The sequence below is a fragment of the Scyliorhinus canicula genome, chromosome 11 (genome assembly GCF_902713615.1).
Source record: "Scyliorhinus canicula chromosome 11, sScyCan1.1, whole genome shotgun sequence".
NCBI classification, from domain to species: domain Eukaryota; kingdom Metazoa; phylum Chordata; class Chondrichthyes; order Carcharhiniformes; family Scyliorhinidae; genus Scyliorhinus; species Scyliorhinus canicula.
The window spans coordinates 128,880,291-128,906,581 of NC_052156.1; the positions used below are offsets into that span (position 1 = coordinate 128,880,291).

Genomic DNA, 26,291 nt, shown 5'->3' on the forward strand with positions numbered 1-26,291 from the left:
TTATGGAATTCATCTTGGTTGTGTCTGCCATTTGATGTACTGCCTGTGATGTGTTCAACTGCAGTTTAACTGTTAATTGATATTTACCTCATGTTAATTCTGGATTTAAAAAAAATAATTCTTGAGATATGTCCATCGCTGGCTATGCCAGCATCTGTGGTCTATCCCAAGGTATCCTTGAGAAAGTAATGGTGAGCTGCCTGGAGATGTAACTTAGATGGTATTTACTGTTTGCTTTGATTTCTACATTGTAAAATGTCTTATGGTTGCTTAAAATGATGGAATCTTGTGGCTTTATTCTCTTAGTAAGTAACTGGGATTCTCTGCAATGTTGGACTTAACTTGACCACTCCCTGTGCAGCTGGATCCTTGACTTCCTCACCAACAGACCGCAATCTGTCAGGATAGGCAACAGCACCTCCTCCACAATAGTCTTCAACACTGGGGCTCCACAAGGATGTGTGCTCAGTCCTCTACTGTACTTGCTGCACACAGATGACTGTGTGGCAAGGTTTAACTCCAACTCAATCTATAAGTTTGCGGATGATACCACTGTGGTAGGCCGTATCTCAAACAACGACGAATCAGACTACAGGAGGGAGATAAATCACTTGGTTGCATGGTGTATCGAAAACAACCTCTCTCTAAATGTCGGAAAGACCAAGGAAATGATCATTGACTTCAGGAAGCATAGCACAACACACTCTCCCGTCTGCATCAATGGCTCTGAAGTGGAGATAGTCGATAGCTTTATGTTCCTGGGGGTCACCATAACCTGGTCCATTCATGTTGATGCAACAGTCAAGAAAGCCCAACAACGTCTCTACTTCCTACGGGCTCCAAAGAAATTTGGCATGTCTGCATGGACTCTCACAAACTTCTACAGATGTGCGATAGAGAGCATTCTATCCGGCTGCATCACAGCCTGGTATGGCAACTGTTTGGTCCAAGATCGCAAGAAACTGAAGTGTGTGGTGAATTTAGCCCAATGCATCACACAAGCTTGCCACCCTCGCATTGATTCTATATACAATTCCCGCTGCCTCACGAAGTCAGAGACAGCATTATCAGAGACCCCTCCCACCCAGGCATTGCCTTCTTCCAGTTCTTTCCATCAGGCAGAAATTACAGAAATCTGAAGACCCGTACATCCAGACATAGGAACAATTTCTTCCCCACAGCTACAATACTCCTCAATGACTCCCCCTCGGACTGATCTGTTCCCTTTAAGAACACTAATCACAACGCCCTATGCTGCTCTTGCTCATATATTTGTGTTGTTTGGTCCCTTGTTCTGTACTCTAACCAAACACTGTTTGTCGATATACCATTTGTCAATGTACTCTGTTGATTATTCTTTTTTGTCTACTATGTACATACTGTGTACGTTCCCTTGGCTGCAGAAAAATATTTTTCATTATACTTTAGTAAATGTGACAAATCAAACCAATCAATAAATCAAATCAATCGATTTCAAATTTCATCTACGTTGATGAGAACGTTCCTTCTTCCCAACAGGATCACAATCAAATTTGGATATTTGGTCTGGGAGTGTAACATATGTATGTCCCAATAAACAGCAATCTTTACTCTCTGAAATGGCCCATTTAGACACTCGGTTATATCAAACCACTAAAACCTGAAAGATGATTGACCTCGACCCTGGAATCTGAATCAAGAAAAGTCTAGTCAACCTGGCAAAGCCCTTCCCACTGATGAGAATTTATACCAAAGATGAGTTAAACAAGAGCCTGACAGTAATTCACAGAACCGTACCTAAATGCCGCAGGCTCCTCCATTATGAGAGGTATTGGCACAATGGTATGCAGCTACAAGGAAGTGACCCAGGGAATCTTTTGAATCCTGTTTGGAGGTGCCTTTGTGCAATGTGGCTTAACATTGTCATGTGATATGATATCCTTGGTGCAAAAATGCTTGAGAACCAAAGACATTCCATCCACCACTTGGAACATGGTATCTGGAATGCGAGTGGATTCTGATAGTTGTAAAAAACTGTGACTAATTAAAACTGAAGTTTGCAACTTTGTACATGACCATTGCTGATTGGGTAAGTCAATATTACTTTGAATATTCCACTACTGGCCTGTATAGAGATGAAGGCAAATTCAAAAATAAATTGGAAATTCTTCCAGTCAGCTAAGGCTTTCCAAGTGCAAATCACTGGAGAAAAGGAAGAAATATTTACAGAAGGGCCAACAGAACGATCAAGGCCGGGGTTAAGGATGTAAATATTATGGGTGACACCACGCGAAAGGAAAGGAAACATGCCCAGCATGGGGAAAGCAGTGCTCTATGTAAAAAAAACTGAATCATTTTGCCTGCTTGCTTTTTGCAATAATAAAAAACAAGCTCATAAAAGATATCTGCAGGGGAGATGCCAGATGATGATTCTGATGAATTATTTGACACTCTAGAACAGGTTGTCATCGTCAAGTTTCAAGGAAAAAAATGGTTTGTGACTATTGAAATAATGATTCCAGAAGGAGAGCATCACGTTAATATGAAGTGTCAGACAGACATTGGTGCTACGCTCAACATCATGAGTTTTGCAGACCTGAGAAGTTGTTCAAGATAGTGACCTGAAAATGAAGCCATTTAAGGTAAGTTGAGACTATATGATGGAAGACCAATAGGACAATCTTAGGTGAGAGCCCAGTGCATTGGGAAGAAAGAAGATCTACAGTTTTAAATAGTAGACATAGCTGACACTCGTCAAAAGCTTGGACTAGTAATCCTCAATATATCAGAAAAGGTTTTCTGTACTTTGCACAGCACAAAGCCATTGACTGCTGAACAAATCCTAAAATATTAACAGATGTTTTACTGAGGTCTTGGAGGTCTTCCTGGTGAATGCCACTTTGAGGTAGATGAGTGTGTGCAAGAGAAGAGCTCCAGCTCAAATTCGGCCTGAAAGGCGAGATAGAGGAGTTTGAAAGGAAGGGAGTAATCAAGAAAATGACACCTCCTACAGACCGGATTACCAACATAGCATTGAGACAACCTGGAAAGCTGAGAATGTGCACAGATCCAAAGGTCCTCAATAAAGTTTTGAAGAGAACTCCGTACCCAATGGTAACTAGTGAAGAAATTTTGCCGCAACATGCCAAGCAAAGGTCTTTACCAACTTAGACGTGAAGGATGGATTCTGACAAGCCGAATTAAAGCAGCAGTTTTCTGACTACAATCTGGATGCGATTTGTGCATGCTATTTGGCAATTCTACCGCTCCTGAAGAGTATCAGCACTGACAGCATGAGATAGTGTTTGGAAAAAAAAGTTAGTTTTAAGGGATTTATATTTGTATTGGAAACAAATTAGAAATAAGGTATAGTTTGAAATCTGTTTAATTTATTGTTCTGTCCCTGGACTGGTAAAACCTATAGTTCGACTCATGTTGGACAAAGGTGAATGTACGTGTGGGGATTGGTTTCAATTCCAAATGTGATTCTATTGTGCTTAGAGGCATGAAGAATAAATAACTCAACAGTAGTTGCTTAGCAGCTAGGGCCTTGTAAGTTAGAGAAGCTTTTAAGTTTTGGTTTAGCTAATTTGTTTGCAGTTGGAGAAAGGTTGTTAGAGAGAAGGCAGCTCTTACAGATCTGCTGGAAGCAGTGAGTTTAAAAAGCTTGAATGGGATAATTTCTCAGCTTTGCTAGAAGAAAAGCCATACCATGGAGTAATGGTTAAGAAATCAAGAACAGGGATCTGAAGAGCAGCTAGTCAAGGAATCTAGATAATTAAAGGGAAGTTTCCAATAAATTTGAGCTTAAGGGTACTAGAACAGAGCACTGTTCAGTAAAGACAGACCAAGATGAGATGAAGGCTGAGACGCCTGAAAGATACCTGAAGTGATTTTCAAGTTTGTGAGATTTTACTACAGGATGTGGAACGGGAGTTGTAATAACCATGGAAATCAGTAGTGGGATCTCTTGAGTTTGTGTAAAAGCAGGAAATCTAAAAGGGGATGGTGTAAAATCCTGGATTCAATTCGCTGTTAAAAGTGGAGCCGAAGTTTTGTTTAAAAGTGTAATTTGGAAACCTTGGTCTGGATTTCAGAATGCAAACCGTTAAGGGAAAGCTTTATTATGAGAGAAGATTTTAAACTATATTTTTGGAAGTGGAGATTAGAATAATCACCTGGGGGTTTTTGAGGAGACACCAACAAATAATAATTTTGGGTTCAATTTGCCCACAGTCACCTGATGTGCTTAAAAGGGACTGTGTGTTAATGGGACCATTGACGATGAAGATGTACTTTATAATCCGTGTTAATCATAAAATCTGTGTAATTGTTAAGATAAAAGGGAAGTAAAGGTGTATTGTATCATCATCCAATTTTTTCATGTTTAATATGTATTTTGTTCTTAAAACTAATTAGGGATCCTGTGACTCTGTTTCTTCACGTTTTATTAAAAAAATTTATGGTCTTTTGAGCCGGGGTCCCATCCTGGGATCATCTTGTCCAGTTGGACTTGTTTTGGGTTGCACTTTGGTTCCCCTCCTCTGACTGTACCATCATGGGTGATCCAGTAAGGAGCTTAAGACTCCCTATTGCTCTTGGGATCGATGGAACATTCAAGCCCCTCTGCCTCAGCAAGGTGGCAAGCCGTCAATAAGAATGTGAATATTCACAAAGTCTTTTTTGTTATGCTCAATTGTCTACCATCATTCACAACTGGAATAAGCAGTATTGTAGAGCATTGGTAGAGGAATCACATGGCTCTTTTTATAGTGTACTGCTTTCACCATTTGACATTCACATAATCTTTTGATAACAACTTCACAAGGTTACTGCCTCATTTTCGGGAATGCCAGGTGCTGCTGCTCTCTGAATAATCTTCCACTTATTCGACTAGGTTTGGCCATTGAACTTGGCGGGGTAGTTATCAACCTTTGTGGCCTTGTCACCGCAATATATCTGTAATTTCATCTATCACTACAGCTCCCCATTCCACCATCTCTTTCCATTTAACTTTGATCTCTGTATCCCTGTCATTTGGCTGTGGACCCTGCGCTTTGGAATTCCCTCCTTTCCTCTTAAAATCTAATTGTTGAACCTTGGGAGGAAGCAGCGATGGATCATTCAGCACTTGTGGCTAAAAATGGCTGTGAACACCTCATTGTCCTGTTTTTGCTCTTGCGTTCTGGCCTCTGCCGTCTTCAGTGATCACTCGCTAACGATTATGCTTGTCCACCTAAGAGACTCAGTGTTACTGGTAATAGGTTCTGTGGGTTCCTGCCTGACTGATGAGCCCGATCCTAGAGCCGCATTAAAAAAAAATATAAATTTAGAGTACCCAATTCTTGTTTTCCAACTTAGCGTGGTCAAATCTCCCTCCCTGCACATCTTTTTGGTTTGTTGGGGGTGAGACCCATGCAGACACAGGTGAATGTGCAAGCTCCATATGGACAGGGGGCTGGGATTGGACCCAGGTCCTTGGTGCTGTGTAGCAGCAGTGTTATCCACTGCACCACCGTGCTGCCCCTGAGCCGCATCCATTTTTGGTGACCCCTAATATCTTTGTTTGATTTGACATGTATTATACCCTAATTCCATCTCTGTGAAGCAGTTTAGAATGTCTTGTGACGGGAGTGATGCATTATAAATACACCAAATGCAAGTGCTGCAGGTAAATGGGTGTTGTTTTGATATTCTAAGTCCTACCGCTTGCTTATCCGATTCATAGATATGAAATCAGTTTGCACATGCATTCTAATGCCACATAGTTCTCATTGCCCTACCACCTGTCTTTCTTCTGTAACTGTATTGTCAGACTGATCATAAAATTATAGAATCCCAACAGCACAGAATCTGCACTGACCCTCTGAAAGAGCACTCCACCCAAGTCCCCTTCCCTGCCCTAACCCAGTAACCCTTCAACCTAAACTACATATCCCTGGATGCTAAGGGGTAATTTAAGCAAGGTCAATCCACATAACCTGCACAATTTTGGACTGTGGGAGAAAACCGGAGCACCCGGAGGAAACCAACGCAGCCAAGGGGAGAATGTGCTAACTCCACACATACAGTCATCCAAGGCCCGAATTGAACCCAGGGATCTGGTGCTGTGAGGCATCAGTGCTAATGACTGAGCATTAAGTCTTCCCTCCCGTTAAACATTATTTGACTGAAACTATTAATTATTTCTGGACAAAGATGAACCCAGTAACATTTATATTTATTTAACCTTCTCATATAATTATATTGATATCAATCTAATTCTCTAACACAAGAAGCAATACGGCACCGCTATCCCTGTTTGTGGAAGAAATGTTTTTTTCTGACTGGACAATTCTCTGCAACTAGTTGGCAAAGTCTTGAATGAAGCTTGTTTGGGTGCAAAGTAAATGCTCTGATCTTGATTTGAGGAAAAGCAACGAGGCTCTTCCAGTGTGTAAGCAGACCTTTATCCTTGAGCCAATACCTTTCCTTCAATCAAAAGCTCCAGAACTGATTGACTGATTGCTGTTTGCTTAAACTTGTTTCGAAATTGTATTCCACGTGTATGAATATAACAAAACTTAAAAAATTAATTAATCAATTATGAGGCACTTTGGGACCTCCTTAAAAAGTCCCCCTTTTGAAGCAAGTGCTTTGACTAGAACTGCCGTATCAGCCTCCCAGATGTTCCTTTTTTGGTTAGCTAGGCAAGCCGAAGCTTGATTTCCTAGTTCTATCCCATCCTGGAACATGGTGCCTCAGTGCTGCACCACAGCACCAGGGACCCGGATTCAATTTCAGCCTTAGATGGCTGTCTGTAGAGTTTGCCCGTTCTCTCTGCGTCTGTATGGGTTTCGTCCGGGTGCTCAGGTTTCCTCCCACAGTCCACAGATGTGGATGTTAGGTTGATTCATAGAATTTGATTTGATTTGTTTTCATTTCATAGAATTTACAGTGCAGAAGCAAGCCCTTCAGGTCAGCATCGGCCCTCTGAAAGAGCACACTACCTAGGACCCACTCCCCTGCCCTACCCCCATAACCTCTTTTTAAAAAAAATAAATAAATTTAGAGTACCCAATTCATTTTTTCCAATTAAGGGGCAATTTAGCGTGGCCAATCCACCTACCCTGCACATCTTTGGGTTGTGTGGGCGAAACCCACGCAAACACGGGGAGAATATGCAAACTCCACACGGACAGTGACCCAAAGCCGGGATCGAACCTGGGACCTCGGCGCCTTGCGGCAGCAGTGATAACCACTGTGCCACCGTGCTGCCCTATACCCTCATAACCTCTTGACCCCACCTAACCTTTGGATACTAAAGAATAATTTTATCATGGTTAATTCATGTCCAAAGATATGTCAGTTAGGTGGATTGGCCATGGTAAATTGCCCTTCGTGCCCAAAAAGGTTAGGTGGGGTTACTGGGTTACGGGAATAGGGTGGAGGTGTGGGCTTAGGTAAGGTGCTCTTTCCAAGGGCGGTGCAGGCTCGATGGGTTCTATGTGGTGGTTGCTGGGAAACTTGTAATGAGGCATATTTTACATCTTTCATATTTTATTAAACGATTTCTTCAGTAAATTTCTCAGAATCCCTATAGTGTAAAAGGAGACCATTTGGCCCATCAAGCCTCTGAAAGAACACCCTGACTAGGCCCACTCCCCAACCTATTTCTGTAACCCCATAACCCCACTTAACCTTTGGACTCTACGGGCAATTTAGCATGACCAATCCACCTAATCTGCATGTCTTTGGACTGTGGGAGCAAACCGGAGAACCCAGAGGAATCCCACGCAGACAATGGCAGAATGTAAAACTCCACACAGACAGTTATCCAAGGCTGGAATTCAACACGGGTTCTTGATGCTGTGAGGCAACACTATTAAACACTGTGCCACCGTGTCGCCCGCTTTAACTTGAAATTTATCTTGAAATGTATTAAAAATAGCTTTTATTGTCTTTGATCCTTTATAAATGTAAAATTTTAGGATAGCTGGAGCTTATCTGATTGACTCACATTTTTAAATATGTCAATCGTTCAAAATTTCGATATTTGCGAGTTTTCACAGGAACGTAATCCCAGCGAACGACAGGACTTTACTGTGAACTACTGTGTTATATTAAATCTTAAATGCCGATTTAAAAACAAGGTACTCACCATGTTGGTTGGATCATAGAATTTACAGCGCAGAAGGAGGCCACTTGGCCCATCGAGTCTGCACCAGCTCCTGGAAAGAGCACCCTACCCAACCTCCACCCTATCCCCAGAACCCAATAACCAACACTAAGGGCAATTTTGGACACTAAGGGCAACTTATCAAGGCCAATCCACCTAACCTGCACATCTTTGGACTGTGGGAGGAAACCGGAGCACCCAGAGGAAACCACGCACACACGGGGAGAATGTGCAGACTCCGCTCAGACAGTGACCCAAGCCGGAATCGAACCTGGGACCCTGGAGCTGTGAAGCAATTGTGCTATCTGCAATGCTACCGTGCTGCCCAAATCTTGATTGATTAAAGTGATAACATCAGCTACTTTTTTGAAAATTCGAATGGTAATTGACGAGCCAAAATAATTATAACTTGCAAAATGTAGCACCTGCTTTCTGCAGAAACAGTGCTATGACCTCCTGAGGGGGGGGGGGGGGGGGGGAGAGAGAGAGAGAGAGGGAGAGAGAGAATTAAACATTTTCGACCATTTGTTTCTTGATGTTTGCTTGTCAAGTGAAATTTGGATGTAAAATTTCCTTCAGAGCACCATGGCGTTAGTTAACAACTTCAGCCCAACTATTAACCTCAGTTAATGTTTTATGGATGTAACATTCAAATGTTTTCTATGTTCTTCCTCTATAGGTCTGCTTTATATTTGGGCCGAAAAAGTGTTTCTTCCTCTTCTCCCAACCCTTGCCACCAATAAATTAATTTTGTGCTCATCAAGGCAAGGAATATAGGGGAGGCAGAGGTGTAGTGGTATTGACACTGGACTAGTAATCCAGAGACCCAGGGTATGCGCTAATGGCATTTGAATTAAAAAACAAATCCTGGAATTCGAAGACTAATGATGACCATGAAACTGTTGTCGATTGTTGTGAAAACCCATCTCGTTCACTAATGTCCTTTAGGGAAGGAAATCTGTCATCCTTACTTGGTCTGGCCTACATGTGACTCCAGACCCATAGCAATGTGGTTGACTCTTAAATGCCCTCTGGGATGGTCACCAAATGCTGACCCAGCCAGCGGCGACACATCCCATGAGCGAATAAAGGAAAAAATATATATTAAAGGCAGTGGAATGTAACATTCGCCATTTCAACATCCGATGCTGGCATGGAGCAAATAGAAGGCAGAAATAACATTGTGAGATACCTGTTAAATTCTCATGTGTCTGCCTGTCGTTCTCATAGAAGCAAACCTATACATTACCCACTGTAGCTCTTTAGTAGCCTTATTCTGCAATTGTGGTTTGTTATTGAATTAGGGCAATAATCGTAGAATCCTACAGCAATGAAGACGATCATTTATCCCAGTGTACCTGTGCCGCTTCTTCAAAAGAGCTGTTCATTAGTCCCACTCCTTTGCTCTTTCTCCATTGACTGAAGTACTTGTCCAATCCCTTTCCAAAGTTATTATATCTGCTTCCCCCGCCATTTCTGGCAGTGCCATGTACCCTCTCTCAGGACTTGATATCGTTCCTAAAGTGTGGTGCACAGAATAAGCCACAGTGGGCAGCAGGGTGGCACAGTGGGTTAGCCCTCTTGCCTCACGGCGCCGAGGTCCCAGGTTCGATCCCGGCTGTGGGCCGCTGTCTGTGTGGAGTTTGCACATTCTCCCCGTGTTTGCGTGGGTTTCGCTCCCACAACCCAAAGATGTGTAGGCTAGGTGGATTGGCCACGCTAAATTGCCCCTTAATCGGAAAAACTGAATTGGGTCTCTAAATTTATTTAAAAAAAGAATAGGCCACAGTACTGAACTGAGTTGAACCATCAGTGATTTCATGAATGTTTACTGTAACTTCCTTGCTTTTGTGTTCTACTTAGAGACCAAGGATCCATATGCATTTTCAACAGCCTCATCAATGTCCAGCCACATGCAAAGACTTGTGTCTGCGGCCCCCTCCCCTCCCCACCAACTCTGTTACTGCACCTCCTTTAAAATTATACCATTCAGTTTGTCTTACCTTTGCTAATTCTTATCAAAATAAATTGCTTCATGCTTCTTTGGATTTTAGCAGTCCAGCTGTGTTGGCCGGTGAAGAGTCACCCTTGTTGGTTACTGTCGAGAGAGCGATCGAGGGGTTGTGCAGCATCTTTTATCCCTGGGATTTTCGCACCCTTTTGGGCGGTCCCAGGTGAGCTCTGAATCAATTGATCAGGGCTTGATCATCCTGATTGATTAGGTCTAATCGACACCTGCCACTTTGATGGCGGGGCGTGTCCTTACTGGCCATGACCGAGGCAGATGGGCCTTTCCAAAAAAGGAAATAGACGCCACCGAGTCTGCTACATTGTGGTGATTTGCATTTAAGACGATTGTCCTGGGACGGCCTCTTGATGGCCTTTTTCCTGTGTTATTTGCAAAGTCTGGGCTGCAGTCTTTGTTTATTTGGAGCTGCAGTCTGTTTGTCCCTGAACATGGCCACTTTTCCCAGCGTCCTTTGCCAGACACGATTTTAGATGGCCACAGTAATAATCAACAGGATGCTTCTTTTTCCCCCGTCATGCCTTTACAAAAAATATATTTTTATCAAGGTTTAGCAGAATGTTTCATTGTAAAACAGTAGTAACAATAATAACAAAACAAACTAGAGTGAACATTAACATAGTGCAAAAAGAGAATATACAATAACAATTAAATAGACATTACCCCATGCGACTCAGTCTTCCCACACCATCCCAATGAAGTACCCTATCACCCCCCCCCTACGGATTGCTGCTACTGCTGACATTTTAATTTTCCCCGAGAAAGTCGACGAACGGCTGCCACCTCCGAGACAACCTTAGCATGGACCCTCTTAAGGCAAACTTTATTTTCTCGAGGCTGAGAAACCCAGCCATGTCGTTAACCCAAGTCTCTACACTCGGGGGCTTCGAGTCCCTCCACATTAATAAAATCCGTCTCTGGGCTACTCGGGAGGCAAAGGCCAAGACGTCAGCCTCTTTCGCCCCCTGAACTCCCGGGTCTTCTGACACTCCAAAGATCGCTATCTCTGCAGTCGGCACCACCCGTGTGTTAAGCACCTTGGACATTGCCCTTGCGAACTCTTGCCAGAACTCTCTAAGCTCAGGGCATGGTCAAAACACGTGCACATGGTTTGCAGGTCTGCCCTTGCACCTCATACAACTGTCTTCCACCCCAAAAAACTTGCTCATTCTCGCTGCTGTCATGTGTGCCCGGTGGACCACCTTAAATTGAATTAGACTGAGCCTGGCACATGATGAGGAGGAATTCACCCTGCCCAGGATCACTGCCCACAGACCCGCTTCCAACTCCTCACCTAGCTCCTCCTCCCACTTGCCCTTGAGCTCCCCCAGCGGGGTTTCCTCCGCCTCCTGTAGTTCCTGGTGGATATCCGACACCTTCCCCTCCCCCACCCAGGTGCCGGAGACCACCCTGTCCTGTTTCCTCAGTGGCGGCAGCATCGGAAAGGCCACTACCTGTTTTTTCAGGAAGGCTCGTACTTGCAGATATTTAAGGCGTTTCCTGGCGGCAGATTAAATTTGTCCTCTAGCGCCTTTAAACTGGGAAAGCTTCCGTCTATGAACAGATCTCCCATCCTTCTGATGCCTGCCCTCTGCCAGCTCTGGAACGCACCATCCATCCTACCCGGGACAAACCTGTGGTTGTTACATAGCAGGGTCCAGACCTACGCTCCCTCCACCTTCTTGTACCTCCTCCACCCCCAGATCTGCAGTGTCGCCACCACCACCGGACTTGTGGAGTAACGGGTCGGCGAGAACGGCAAAGGAGCCGTTATCAAAGCTCCCAGACTAGTACCTTTACATCATAGAATTTATAATGCAGAAGGAGACCATTTGGCCCATCGAGTCTGCACCGGCTCTTGGCAAGAGCACCCTACCCAAGCCCACACCTCCACCCTATCCCCATAACCCAGTAACCCCACCCAACACTAAGGGCAATTTTGGACACTAAGGGCAATTTCATCATGGCCAATCCACCTAATCTGCACATCTTTGGACTGTGGGAGGAAACCGGAGCACCCGGAGGAAACCCACGCAGACACGGAGAGAATGTGCAGACTCCGCACAGACAGTGATCCAAGCCGGGAATTGAACCTGGGACCTGGAGTTGTGAAGCAATTGTGCTAACCACTATGCTACTGTGCTGCCTGTAAATGATGCTGCCTCCAGCTGCCCCCCCCAAACCCACCTCCCACTTACCCCCACCATGACTTGACACATGACACATCATGGGTATGGAGTCAATGTTGTGTACACACAGAGCCAGTCCTTCCTGTCTGTATGCCACTATGCTGCCATATCTGGGAGATCTATCCTACTGGTTGGAAATACCCAGTTGTTTAAGAATGACAGGAACCCAACTAAAATCTTAAATTAAAACAGCAAATGCTAGAAATACACAACTGCTCCATCAGAACCTGAAAAGTCGAGAGGTCAGCATTATTAACCACCTAAAAGGATGAGCTAGGATAAGATAGCAATCGTACAGGAACGCCACCTGCAAGTTCCCTCAACAAGCTGAAATACCGAGGGATCATGATGGAGTAGTGTGGGACATTGTCTATAGGTATGATTCTGAATCTGATTACTTTAGGTATTTGCTTGGCTAGTCTGTAGACAGCTTTCCCAATTTTCATACAATTTCACAGATGTTTGTTTGGAAGATTTTGCAGAGTCGACTGTGCTGGAAAGGTCTTAAGTCAATGGCAATTGGCTCATCCATTTTATTTTATTTGTATTGGTATTTGGATCAGAAGTCATATCAGATTCACAGTCCAAAAGCTGAAAGGCCAAACTCATACTCGCACCACCAATTCCAATGGTTAATTTTAATGATAAAAGTGGATAAAAGCTGTTCTTGGAGGGCCAGGATTTCTTGCCATTTTTTAAGACTGTCAAAATTCCAAATCCTTGGTATGGAAAGAGTTAAGTGCTTTGCAAAGCTTCTGATTGAACCTTAAAACATCTGCATTCTGGGTTTCCCAGGTGGCGCAAGATAAATAACCAGTGTTTGAAACAATAAATCTGTGAGAGTGAAATAATGAGATTAATACGAAACGTTTCTGGTTGGAGCATAATTTATCTTTTTAATTTATTCATGAGAATATAAATCTGCAGTTGCAATTTGTTCACTGTGTGAGCTCTGCGTTTGTTTAAGAATGACAGGAACCCAACTCAAATCTTAAATTAAAACAGCAAAAGCTAGAAATACACAACAGCTCCATCAGAACCTGAAAAGTCGAGAGGTCAGCATTATTAACCACCTAAAAGGATGAGATAGGATAAGATAGCAATCGTACAGGAACGCCACCTGCAAGTTCCCTCAAAAGTCACACACCATCTTGACTTGGAAATACATTGCTATTCTTTCACAAGAAATATGTTGCTATTCTTTCACAACCAGAGTCCAAAATCCTGGAGCTCCCTCCTGAGCAATACTGTGGATGTACCTATACTACCACTTACACATCATACCACAGTTCAAGAAGGTGCTTCTTCACCATCTTGAGGGCAATTAAGATGGGAGTAAATGCTGCACTTGCTGGTAATGCCCATATCTTATCAACACGTTTAAAAAAAGCAGTTCCCACTACTTAAACAGGTCATGTTTCAATTGGGGGCAATCATTTAAATCAAGCACACAGCACAATTAATTTTCTGTTGCCATTATTGCCAGTTGCAAAGTTACTGTTCATACGTAGTGTTAGGATTGTTTTGGCAAATTGAGGTCCAGTGAGTAGTTGATATATGTGATTATCTTATATATCTTAATTACCTATAACTGGCGATGGGTTACAGCTTGCATGACTCAGCAATGACTACAGTATTAAACTTGCTCAGGGAGTGATTTTCATCCTAAAGGTGTAATGACTTTGTCCACATTCCCGTCCAAGTAGAAAGGGATTTGGTGAACAATCAAGTTTGCCTTGAAAGAGAAAATTGAATTTTCAGGTGTGGTGGAATCTTGAGGCTTTAATAGTTTGCGCACTTCTTTTTATTGTGACTAAAGTCCTTGTCCAATGCGACAAATCGGTATAAGCACACCTGCTAAAGTGGATGTTGTACTGACGTGTGTGCACGTTTGTTTGTGAAGTCAATGCATCTGTCTGCCTATGTGTATATATATTTAATATTAGCATCTTTCCCACCACCATATGTCTTCCTACTCGTCCACACAATCCCTTGTCAAGTTCTTGTTAGCATCCACCAGCCTACTTCAGTTTAAGGTGCTTAATTGTATAGGGCTTCCAATTAGAATAAAAATAAATAGCCACCATAGAATTCTGCTAGTTGAGGAGGATCTAATGTTACAAAAAAATGCTGTCAGATTCGTCTCGATCAGTCGGATTTGCTGCTAGGCTACAGGGTTAGTCTGGGGAATGGGGACCTGTGAATTAGGTTGTGTAGAAGGCAAGTACCTGTTTAAAAATACACAGTTGGGAGCAGAACATAGAACATAGAAAAGACAGCACAGAACAGGCCTTTCGGCCCACAATGTTGTGCCGAACTTTTGTCCTCGATTAAGAACAAATTAATCTACACCCCATCATTCTGGAATGGAGAGTAGGTCTTACGAGGAAAGGTTGAGGGTGCTAGGCCTTTTATCATTGGAACGGCGAAGGATGAGGGGAGACTTGATAGAGGTTTATAAGATGATCAGGGGAATAGATAGAGTAGGCAGTCAGAGACTTTTCCCCCAGGTAGAACAAACCATTACAAGGGGTCATAAATTTAAGGTGAATGGTGGAAGATTTAGGGGGGATGTCAGAGGTAAGTTCTTTACCCCGAGAGTCGTGGGGGCATGTAATGCACTGCCTGAAGTAGCAGAGTTAGAGTTGGATGACAGGAGAACAAAAAACCTAGGCCCAGAATTTGCTGGAGTTTGCAATGTGATGGTGGACTCCATTAGAGTTTGTTTTGCGCCCTTCAGCTTAAAGATGCTCCTCCGACAAAGATGTTTTTGCGGAGCTGTTGGGGCAGCGCAAATTAGCCGCAGCTTGTCTTGATTTTCTATTTGTGAAGTAACTCTCCCTTATCACAAGTTGCCTGTGAATTTGCATATCATCATTTTTTTCAAATTCTGGACCACCTTTTCAGGCAAATTGTGGAGGTTTTCAAAAACATAGTGGGCAGCATGTAATGGTCAGCAGTGAAGGAACAGTACTTGTTTGTATCATTGAGAGCTCCCTCTGACCTTTTGTGGGCTATTGCGCAGCAACATGGAATCGGCAGGCATCTGGACCAGCATGGGCCCTCCACAGGAGATCTGTAGCGCACCTATGAGCAGGGCAAACATCCTGACAAAGAGAGCCAGATTCTAAATCAAAATGCGTAAACTAGATTTAATTCGTATTGAATTATATTTTACACGAGGCAAAATAGAGAGAGTGATATTGCGAGAGAAATGAGAATCCAAGAAAAAGTAAAACCAAATAATTTTTTTTCATCTGCAACATCTTTAATTCTGAATTCTGAAAAATTAAATTTCCAGTGCTAGAGGTGTTTGTTTGGCAGTAATATGACTTATAAAATGAAAATTCACTTGCACTTGGATGTACCTGTCCTTTTTGTTCTGTTATGTTTAGCAGGTAACTGGTGGGTAGGTATAGCATTTTCGCTCCCTTGCATTGATTTCAATGCTGAATCTATCAACCAGGTAGTATTCTGGTCGAGACTTTGGAGGAGCAGGGCAGCGAGGACAGCAACTTCCTGGTCTCCTTGTTCAGTTGTTCTGTGTAGACTCCAAAGATTTCTGTCTGATGTACACCATAATAACGGTGAGCATTGGTGATCTCCCCATTATTGGTGTTAGTGCAAATACAGGCCCAAAAATTTAGGATTAGATAAATATAAATATAAAATGTAACTGGTAATATAAAACTACTTTGTCCACATGACCACAGTGACTCCATTTCAAAAGTAATTCAACGGATGTAAGTGCCTTGGAATATCTGTAGATCATGAAAAGAGTCCCACGTAGGTCAGAGAATTGTAAACATAGGTCGTCCTTGACTTTGAGTTCAAGGTGTGACGAATGACACTTAATGACATTTATAAGTTGACACCTTGTTTCGGCTTTACAATATCAGTTTTGACTTTACGATGCCATGCTAGCAAAGAGGTTTAAGCGTTCATTCATGTGCATCAATGTTCTGCAGTGGCGACTGCAGTCTGATGTCTTTTGCTTGAGATCTTCGTGCCTGAGTCAGGTCGCGCTGACCATGCGGTCCCTGGCACCCTTCGTTGGTTCGGCGACTAAGTCCCAAAAGACCCATTATCACTCTACTATAACAATCTGGAAAACTGGTGAAAATGTATGAAATCATTAACCAAAATAGCAAACATAAACGTCTGAGACGCCCGAGTTGGAAAGCAAAAATGATTAACTAAAAAATATGGTATTGGGCCTTGGTTCACGAACAAACCCCCATTTGTAACATTGTTCCGAGAAGAAAATCGGTTCTGACTGAAGATGTTTTGGCCTGAGACACCGTTTTCAGAAACCAATTGTATCCTAAGTCCAAGGACTGCCTGCGTGTAATGAGTTAGATTTTGCTGTACAAATAATGCTGAGGCTAACCATACTCACTCTTAATTGTGTGGAAATCATACTGCAACGTCCGTCGACCACATTTGTGCAGTTAAACACAGGTACAGAATTTGCTGTCTGAGAGGCAATATTATTCCATCGTGAGCTTCCTATAAAATGCCTCACTGTCTGATGTGCTATTCAAATACAATGAACAACGTGAAGTTGCTGCATTTAACCCTAACTACAGATTAAACATGTCACAAAATATTAGAACTTGTCCATTATCGAGTAAGTACTGTTTTAATGGCATGCTAAGTTTTAATTAATTACTGCGCAGCAACACTGACACTGAAAATTTAGAAGGATGGACTTGCATTCCTTTAGATTTTGATTGTTGATTTGAACAATTGTATCGACCTTTATTTTTTTCTGTTTCTGTGATCTCTCTCTCTCTTTCACTTTTTTTATCTGATTTCACAGGATCACAGAATTTTTAGTTCTAAATCATGTCTGCACTGGCTCTCATAATGATACGAGTGTCATTTTCCGCCTACTCGTTACCCTGCACATTCTTGTTTTTCAGTTAACAGTCTAACTCGCTTGCGATTCTCAATTTAATCTGCCACCACCGTACTCTCTCTGGCAATGCTTTCTAGACCCCAACCAACTCGGGCAGCACGGTAGCATTGTGGATAGCACAATTGCTTCACAGCTCCAGGGTCCCAGGTTCGATTCCGGCTTGGGTCACTGTCTGTGCGGAGTCTGCACATCCTCCCCGTGTGTGCGTGGGTTTCCTCTGGGTGCTCCGGTTTCCTCTCACAGTCCAAAGATGTGCAAGTTAGGTGGATTGGCTATGATACATTGCCCTTAGTGTCCAAAATTGCCCTTAGTGTTGGATGGGGTTATGGGGATAGGGTGGAGGTGTTGACCTTTGGTAGGGTGCTCTTTCCAAGAGCCGGTGCAGACTCGATGGGCCGAATGGCCTCCTTCTGCACCGTAAATTCTATGAACTTGGGTGAAAAGGTTTTTCTTCCTGTCGGTTTAGCTTCTTTTGCCTTTACTTTAAATCTGTGCCCACTCATTCTTGTGTGAACAGTTTTTCTTGGTTTACTCTGTCCAGACCCCTCATGATTTTGAATATATGTATCAAATCTCCTCTCAATGTTTTCTTCAAGGAAAACAGTCCTAACTTCTCCAATCTGCCTTTAACTGAAGTTCCTCATTCTCGTGATTCTTTCTCCATTCACATCTTTCCAATCTTTCGCATCTTTCCAAAGTGCAGTGCCCAGAACTTTAATATAAATTTAGAGTACCCAATTCATTTTTTCCAATTAAGGAGCAATTTAGCGTGGCCAATCCACCTGGCCTGCACATCTTTGGGGTGTGGGGGCGAAACCCACACAAACACGGAGCGAATGTGTAAACTCCACATGGACAGTGACCCAGAGCCGGGATCGAACCTGGGACCTCGGCGCTGTGAGACGGCAGGGCTAACCCATTGTGCCACCGTGCTCTGCAGTGCCCAGAATGGGAGACAATACTCCAGCTGAGGCTGAGCTTATACAAGTCTTATGCAAATTAAACCTAATCACCTTGCTCTTGTACTCTGTGCCCCTATTAATACAGTTCCTCTAGAAGAAGTTGCACTTTCTGGATGTCTGTGTGGCTGGCAGGCAGGAGCTTGCAGTGTAAAGCCCCCTGAAAGTCTGCGGACATGCGCAAGAGTAATGAATGGTTGGCATCATTGGTTCAGTGCCTAGAGCCATGGCCTTTGTCAGACAACGTATCTATTTGGGAATTGTCATTATAAATGCGATGTGTCTCCATGTTAAACGTTGACATTGTCTTTGTAAAGAAAGTGACGACAGGAGGTAAGTTTGGCATTGGGAAATGTTTGCTGTATGCAGGATTTTTGGTATCTAGATATTTTACTTTGCTATATATCAGCAGTGTTACTTCACAGTATTTGATGGCAAAGTTGAGTCATATGACATTTTATGCTTTTGATCACAAAGCTGAAAATATATTAGTTTAAACAGCTAGTTGTGAAGAATCCTTGACATAGCAAGCAATTCCTAAAACAAAACATACAATCAAATTCAACATTAATTTCGATTTGCCCTAAATGTATTCACACAAATGAATCAACTTCTCCTTAGGCCAGTGCTTTTGAAGTGACAAAGAAATAGGATTGGCTTTAAAAATTTTATTTTTCGGGTACAGTGATACAATGCGCACATTGCCCTTAAAGCACACTTCATGTTGCCATTCATTTCAAAAATTGAATAATGTCCCGGCTATACTTGATAGAATTTCCTTCATTCTAGTTTCTTTAAAATTATTTTTCAGATCTTTGAACGCATTCTTTTCATATGGGCGATAAGGCACCCAGCCAGTGGATATGTTCAAGGGATAAATGACCTTGTTACGCCTTTCTTTGTAGTCTTCGTTTTTGAATACATTGGTAAGTCTCAAGAATTGATTATGCCACCATATTTCTATTTTTAAAGGTCTTGGATTGTTGCAATAATGCAGCAGGCAATATATTTCTGATCTTTTCAGTTTGTTAAACAAAAAACCCTTTGTCCATCATAATTTCAGAAGATCATCTTTGTGTAATTATATAACGTAGCTGTATCTATTTGCATATTGTAAAAGCATCTTTTCAAGTATTTTGAATGATAGATTAAAATTGAGGTGTCTCGTATCAGTCCAATTTCTTGTAAAGCTCCCTATGCCCTCTTTATCGAGATATCAATGTTTTGTGTTAGAATTAACAGAAAAGGACAAGGTGCCCTTGAGTACCTTGGAAGAGGATTTCTCATTTACTGACTTACAGGATGATGCTTCTTCTCCCTTGTTTCCTTTCATTTTTGACATCGTGGGAGGCCGTAAATTGCTTTGCAACTAATGATAGCTCCTAGCTAATCATCTATTCAGTGGGGAAGGGCCTGACTCTGGAGGACCTCTACATTTCTCACTCCAACTTTCATTTATGCGTGGAAATGTTCCTAATGAGTTGACATTAATTGATTCGATGAAGTCGTATTGCACTTGTTGAAATGTAATTAAAAATGTCAGACCACTTAAATTTCATGTAAAAATGGATTTTTAAAATGGGAATGTCAAGGGCGTTTCTATTTAAGATGAAGAAAGTAATACTTACCAGTTCTAATTCATGCCAGTAGTAGTTTGAGATTTCCCTCCGTAAAACTGATTTGAACTTCAATGGTTCTGTAATTTCCACAGTGCACAAATCCTTTCTTGCACATTCGGGTTTGTTCAGCTTAAAGCCTAAATTACATCTAGTTTACAGCACAAAACAAGACCAATCAATTGTAGTGATTTATTTTAATATATGAAAGGATATGAAACTAATTTTTATTTGAGTTTTTAATGTTGCATTGGTGAACTTTTGCATGTGCCATTGAATACAATAGTATATGAAAGTGGGGTTTGTTGAACTGGTGTTGGTATGCTGTTGAGAATTAAGTGAACTTGAAGTATTTAGCCACAAGAGAAAGACCATTTGCGTGTAAATTCCAATTGGAGTGGTTGCACCAATCTTGCATGTATGATCCCTTTCTGTCACGAGTTTGAAAGATGCAATCATTGCCATTTTCAGTTTGCATGCAATTATAGATACTGTAAACCAAAAGCTCAGTACTTCTGCATGGAATCGAAATACACAGGATCAGCAGGAGTCTTTGTCCCCATCCTTTTTAAGGGAAAAATTTCAAGTTCAAAATGTATTGGTGACGCTCAGTTATGCAGTACTATGTCTCCCCTTAAAAGAGATATGCTTACACTGTTATCATACCAGCTTATAGCTTTGGTAAGCAGGCAAACAGCAAACATGCGCATAATCATCCAACGTACAAAAAAAAGACATGGTGTTTTCACAAGGATTTCCAGCTGATATTGAAGCTTTTGGGGATGGAAATAAACTGGGCTTGTCTCTTATTTTGATCATCCAAAATGGGATCAACTGATAGTGAAGAAGACTGAGCAAAAATATCAAAATCTAAATTTTAAAGTATCTGTGCACCATCTGCTGCAGTGCAATCCACACACAACTTCAGTTGTATCAGGCTCTCTCTCATCACTCTCTCTTGTACCCGCTCTCTCCCCAACCCCCAAACAGGGTGTTCCAAGTTGGCCGAGTTTTACTGTGTTACAGTGATTTAAAAAAAAAGTGCTATCCCAATGCTGGACAGGAAGTGCTCTTGAGTCAGGGGTGATCTCATTCAACAAGTCACGATATTGTCCATTGTAGTTGCATAAAATTAGTCCAGAATGTCAAAGACTTGAAAGAAAGGCTTGCAGTTATATTGCATATCATTTCTTCCAGGATAACCCATTGCACTTTGCATTCAAATAATTTCTTTGAAGCATAGGGACTGTTAGATTAATAGAGCAGTTCATGCATTCTCAACTTGTTACTTTGAATTTTTTTTAGATCTTGGTTCTAAAATAATTGTTTCATTCTAATGCCGTATATCTGTCATTATTTGCATTTAACATACCTGTAGCATGGTGGCACCTTGCTCATGATATGGTTTGTCTTGAGCTTCTGGTTTTCTTCAGTTAAATAATTGGCTGACCAATAGTTTATCTTTTTTAATGTTTGTATCATTATTTGAGATCATTGAAAAAGGTTGCCATTCAAAGCTTTACTCAATGTTTATAAATGTGGCAGTGGAATTTCAGTGTTAGAATTTTAAAGGTTCACTCTGTTATAAAAGTGCCTGTTCAGAAATAGTGAATTGGGAAGCATATTGGTGAAGATTGCTTGCTTTGTTTATCAAATGTGAAAATGGAATTAAATCTTAGACCAGGTTAAAGTCCAACAGGTTTGTTTGGAATCACTAGCTTTCGTAGCACAGCTCCTTCATCACGTTACTCACTGTGCCCACCCCACCCAGTCCAACACCGGCATCTCCACATCATGGAATTAAAGGATTTTGGATTTAGCATGAATGATGAAAGGATGGTGCATAATATCTAGAGATCATAATATAATTGGATGTTAAATAGTTAGTACAACACATAAAAAGAAAGATCCGAGAAAGCCTGCCAAGCTTCAGAAGAGGGAATAAAAAGTCAATTAGAAAGGGACAAGTGGAATAATACTTGGGAGATCAAAAGTAGAAAACCTATGGGGAACTGAAATCTAGGAACAATAAAATAGAGATCCCTCAAATCACCAGGCCAACTGAGCTTTTCACGTCTCTGCACCTCTCTTTCTGACCTGCAATCTGTCCTCCTTCATTCCACCATTGGGTGTCGATCTCGAGTTATATTCCTCTTTGTGGAGCTGTCTTGAGAGGATTAGGTCTTTCCACTTGTGTACCCCTCTTCGTAAGAAAAATATTAGTTATCTCAGCAGCCTTGTTTTTCATTCTAGTTCATGATCACATCCTGTGTTAATTCGCTGGTGCTATTTGTGAAGGAGCTTTCATATGTTTTCTGTACTAAAGGAAGTAAATAAATTCAAGTTGTTGAATGCAGAGAAAGAGCTAGTTTGGGTCCTCGCCAAAACTGAAGTAATGAAGAATGTTCTTTGTTCGCACCTTACTTGCTCCCCTAATGTGATTAAAATATTTCCCCAACTCTTTCTCCAAAAAGAACAGCACTCAGCCACCACTTTCCCTTGAATTATCTACACAATTGCCCACATTTCATTCCTCTAACTTGCCTGAATTTCTACAAGATTGCAGCCAACAGATTGCTTCACTTTTCCTCCTCCCACTTTCCTTCTCCAAACGTGACCCAAAGCTTCTGCATTTCTTTAATCTTCAGATGGGCATCAAGTTTTTTTTCCTGAAACACAATCACTCACTTGGATATTGTTAATAGCCAGAAAATATGTAGGAATTGCATGACTTTGCGTTTTCAGTTTTCACTTTCCTTCAGGAGATACAGCTGATCTATTGCTTCCTATCATATTGCAGTTCTTGGGAAATTGAACTGTGATGCAGTGCTTTTCCTGTTACCTTAGAATACGGAGTGCAAGTCGACCCAGCGAATAAGATAATGCCATTTGTTTGGCTCCAAAATCTCTCAATCGGTGTATAAGTTAACCCCTCCTTTCTGCTAAGAAATGCTATACTTGCATATGGAGTTGGCCTCAATTTGTCACCTCAGAAATACATGTTGTTCTCGCCTTATAATTTGGTGGATGGGATCAAGCAGGTGATGCCAGTCGCGTAGCCAAAATGCTTGCATTTTAAGATACACCCACGTAGACACGGATGGCGACCAAACGGAAATGGACCCTCTTGCAAAAATCATGAAGTATAAAGCTGGCTTGCTCATTCTTCCAATAACTGTGCTGCAGCGAGGGATTTCGGTATTGGTTTAAAACTGGTATGAGAAAGGAAGAAGGAATCCACCCTGAAGAAGATGCATGAGAAAAGGGATCTGAATTTGGCCTGATTTTGAAGAACATGTAATGGAATGGGTCCTTGGAAATGGTCAGATGGTTGCATTGTCACCAGAAATGCAATACACATATACGCACTTGTGTGCCAAATCGAACCATGTGGTCAACAAAGATCCAGAGCAACAGCTAGTTGCTGTAACCAATTTATGGAACAAAAATGTCTCGTGTTGTGGCAGAAGCCCAAGATGACTTGGAGAGCAAAAGACATTGATGCCAAAATTGCCAGTTTCCAGAAATTCTTTTTCAGACAGTGACAAGAACATGAGTACCCATTAAATCACATCTGCAACATGGATGAAACTCTTATACATTTCAATATGCCCAGCAACCAAACTGTGGAGTGGAAAGGCTTGAAAATAATGGGACGAGAGAAGACTAAATTCACTCTGGTACTTGCTGCTTGGCCGATGGAACAAAATTCAAGCATGTAGTCATTGTCAAACATAAAACCATGCTGAAAATCAGGTCCATTGAAGGAGCTTTTTGTATGTCCATGATGATGATTGGATAGATAAGAATGGAATGAAATTATGGATAGATAATAAACCTACACAGAGTTCAGCTTATTCATGTGGGACATGTTCAACTCCCATATAACCAATGAGATCAAGGTGCGCCTGTGAACAAATATTACATGCATTAGAGTTATGCCAGAGGGCCAAGAGTCCGCAGTTCAACCTTTGGAAGTGTGCCTCAACACTCTATCCAAGGATAATGTTGGTGCCGAATAGAACAGGTGGATAGTTGATGGAGAAGAAAACCTTCGCAAATAGTCGAAATATGCATGCTGCCCTATTTTGACGTTTTGTGGTTTTGGAATCATGGAATGCTGTTGATGCACAAACTGTCACCAGATCATTCAGAAATTGGATGGAAAAGAATATTTGGAGAAATGTTTTTGAAACTGAAAGCGCCAAATTTGATCCAGAGTGGGAATGTTGCCATAGCAAAAATGACTCAGACGAGTTCTGCCTCAGATGTTGAAGACAATAAATTTGATGGTTTTTAAACCTTTTCGTTGTGGTAAACTACATTACTTCAGAAAATGTGTCACATTGATTTTATTTCAAAATGGCAACCACCTAAATCAGTTCACATTTTATACTCTGCATATAATCCGATCTCCATTTTTTGGAAGGATTTTTTTGAGGCGTCAAATGTTGCCGTATACGTTTTGATGTGCAGTAAATTTTGTAAATCCAAGTCTGCTTTTGGTCCTGAATTTGGATTAATTCAACGAGGTTTACCACTGGTTAGCACTGCTGCCTCAGCACCAGGGGCCCAGGTTCAATTTTGACTTTGGGTGATTGTTTGTATGGAGTTTGCACTTTCTCCCAGTGTTTACGTGGGTTTCCTCCGGATGCTCCGGTTTCCTCCCACAGTCCAAAGATGTGCAGTTTAGGTGGATTGGTCATGATCAGTTGCCCCATGATGTGTACAGGTTAAGGTACAGGGATAGGGTGCACTTTCAGAGGGTCAGTGCAGACTCGATGGGCCGAATGGGATCCTTCTGCACGACAGGTATTCTATTCTATGATTCTATTCTATGAAGAGTTTAATTTCTTTTATCTTGACTTTCATCTTCATAAGGATGCATAAGTTAGTCGAATTCCAGATGTTAATTTATTTTGAAATTCATGAATTAATTTTAAATCGTGGTATTACAATAAATTTTCCTGAAATTTTTTCAGGTGATCAGACTCTTCACCTCTCTCTGTGCAGAATGCAATTCTTGGTAATTAACATGGGGGCCATAGAGATGCATAAATTTCGCACCTGGCTGTAAAAAAACCGGCTATATTTATAATTGACTGCAGTAAAACTAATTCCATCTCAACAGACATCTCTCTAAATAAATATTGCTTCAAGTCTGAGTGTGGTTTATTTGTTTGATTGTTTGTACAGAGCAGTTGTCTCCTTCTCTTGCAAGCAAAAACCTTTCATTCCTAGATGAGGAGGATTGACTTGCAGATGAAAGTTTAATAGGAGAAGAGAGACTGACATGAAACTTACGAGGGCAATGGACTGTTAAGGCAGACTTCCAAAAGTTGAACTATGGACACTTGACCCTCTGGTATATCTGTATTATGTGTATTATTTCTTCACAGGCGCATCTTGATCTCTAGAAAATAGGTGACAGATTCAGATAGAGGATCTGGATCGGCGAATGCTTGGAGGGCCGAAGGCCCTGTTCCTGATCTGTAATTTTTCTTTGTTCTTTCTTCATTGGTTATATTGGTTGTCTAACAATGTGCAAAGAGTGCCACGCAGCTGAAAATTATGCAAGTAGCGGTGGATATATGTGTGATGGCAAACTATTTTTGGGTTTGGTGGTTGTGACACAGGCAGGGCAATCGGTCCAGATTACTTGCAGCTTTGAGTCTTGAAGGACATGGGAGTTGACGTAAGTGATACCGTAGTTGTCCAATTGGAAATCCACATTGTCACAAGAGCTTTATGAAGATTACAAATGTCTTAACTTGGTTTATTGCTGTCACCGGGGCAGGAGGACTCCAGAGAGTTCGGTTGGCATCTTTAAAGGGTGCCCCAATCAGCGCAAAGTTTAACTCCCCCACCGACACAGGGAGGACCCCCTCTTGAGCACTGGAGACCACAGGATAAGCAATGGAACTCTCCCCACCCGCCCACCACAGCGCAAGAAATGGGGCTCTCCTCTTCTCTCCTTCATGTTGAATACCACTTGGAGGTGGCAAGGGTGCAGAATATACTCTGGGTGGGAGACACCAAGAGTGGCTCGGTAGTACCACCACAGACCAAGTTGGCTGGGTCTTAAAGGACATAGCTGCTAGACTGGGACTAGAGCAGATGGTGAGGGAACCAAACAAGAGGGGAAAACATATTTGACCTCATCCTCATCAATCTGCCTGCTGCAGATGTATCTGTCCATTTGTAAAAAAAAATGTATTTTCCTTCTTTTTCACATTTTCATCCAAATTTAAACCCACGAACAAATCACCAACAATAACAAATACAATGTCAAACCACTGGTCAACAATCCCCTCCTCCCATCAACCCCCAACATTTTAATTACAAACATCAAAGAAAAGGAATCAGGAATCCACCATCCATAGTCAACAACATACACAGTCCAAACCACCAACTAATGTTCGATGTCATCCAATTCTTGAAAG

At 41.8% G+C, this 26,291-nt stretch overlaps 1 protein-coding gene across 10 annotated transcripts in view; it reads left to right on the plus strand.

Moving 5' to 3' along the window:
• Window positions 1–26,291, plus strand: part of tbc1d22a (TBC1 domain family, member 22a) — a 444,201-nt gene that overhangs the window by 138,590 nt on the left and 279,320 nt on the right. For all 10 annotated transcript variants that reach the window (XM_038811404.1, XM_038811403.1, XM_038811406.1 and 7 more), the window contains one exon: window positions 19,044–19,158. In XM_038811404.1, the coding sequence (XP_038667332.1) occupies window positions 19,044–19,158 (115 nt within the window). The remainder of the gene's footprint in view (window positions 1–19,043; window positions 19,159–26,291) is intronic.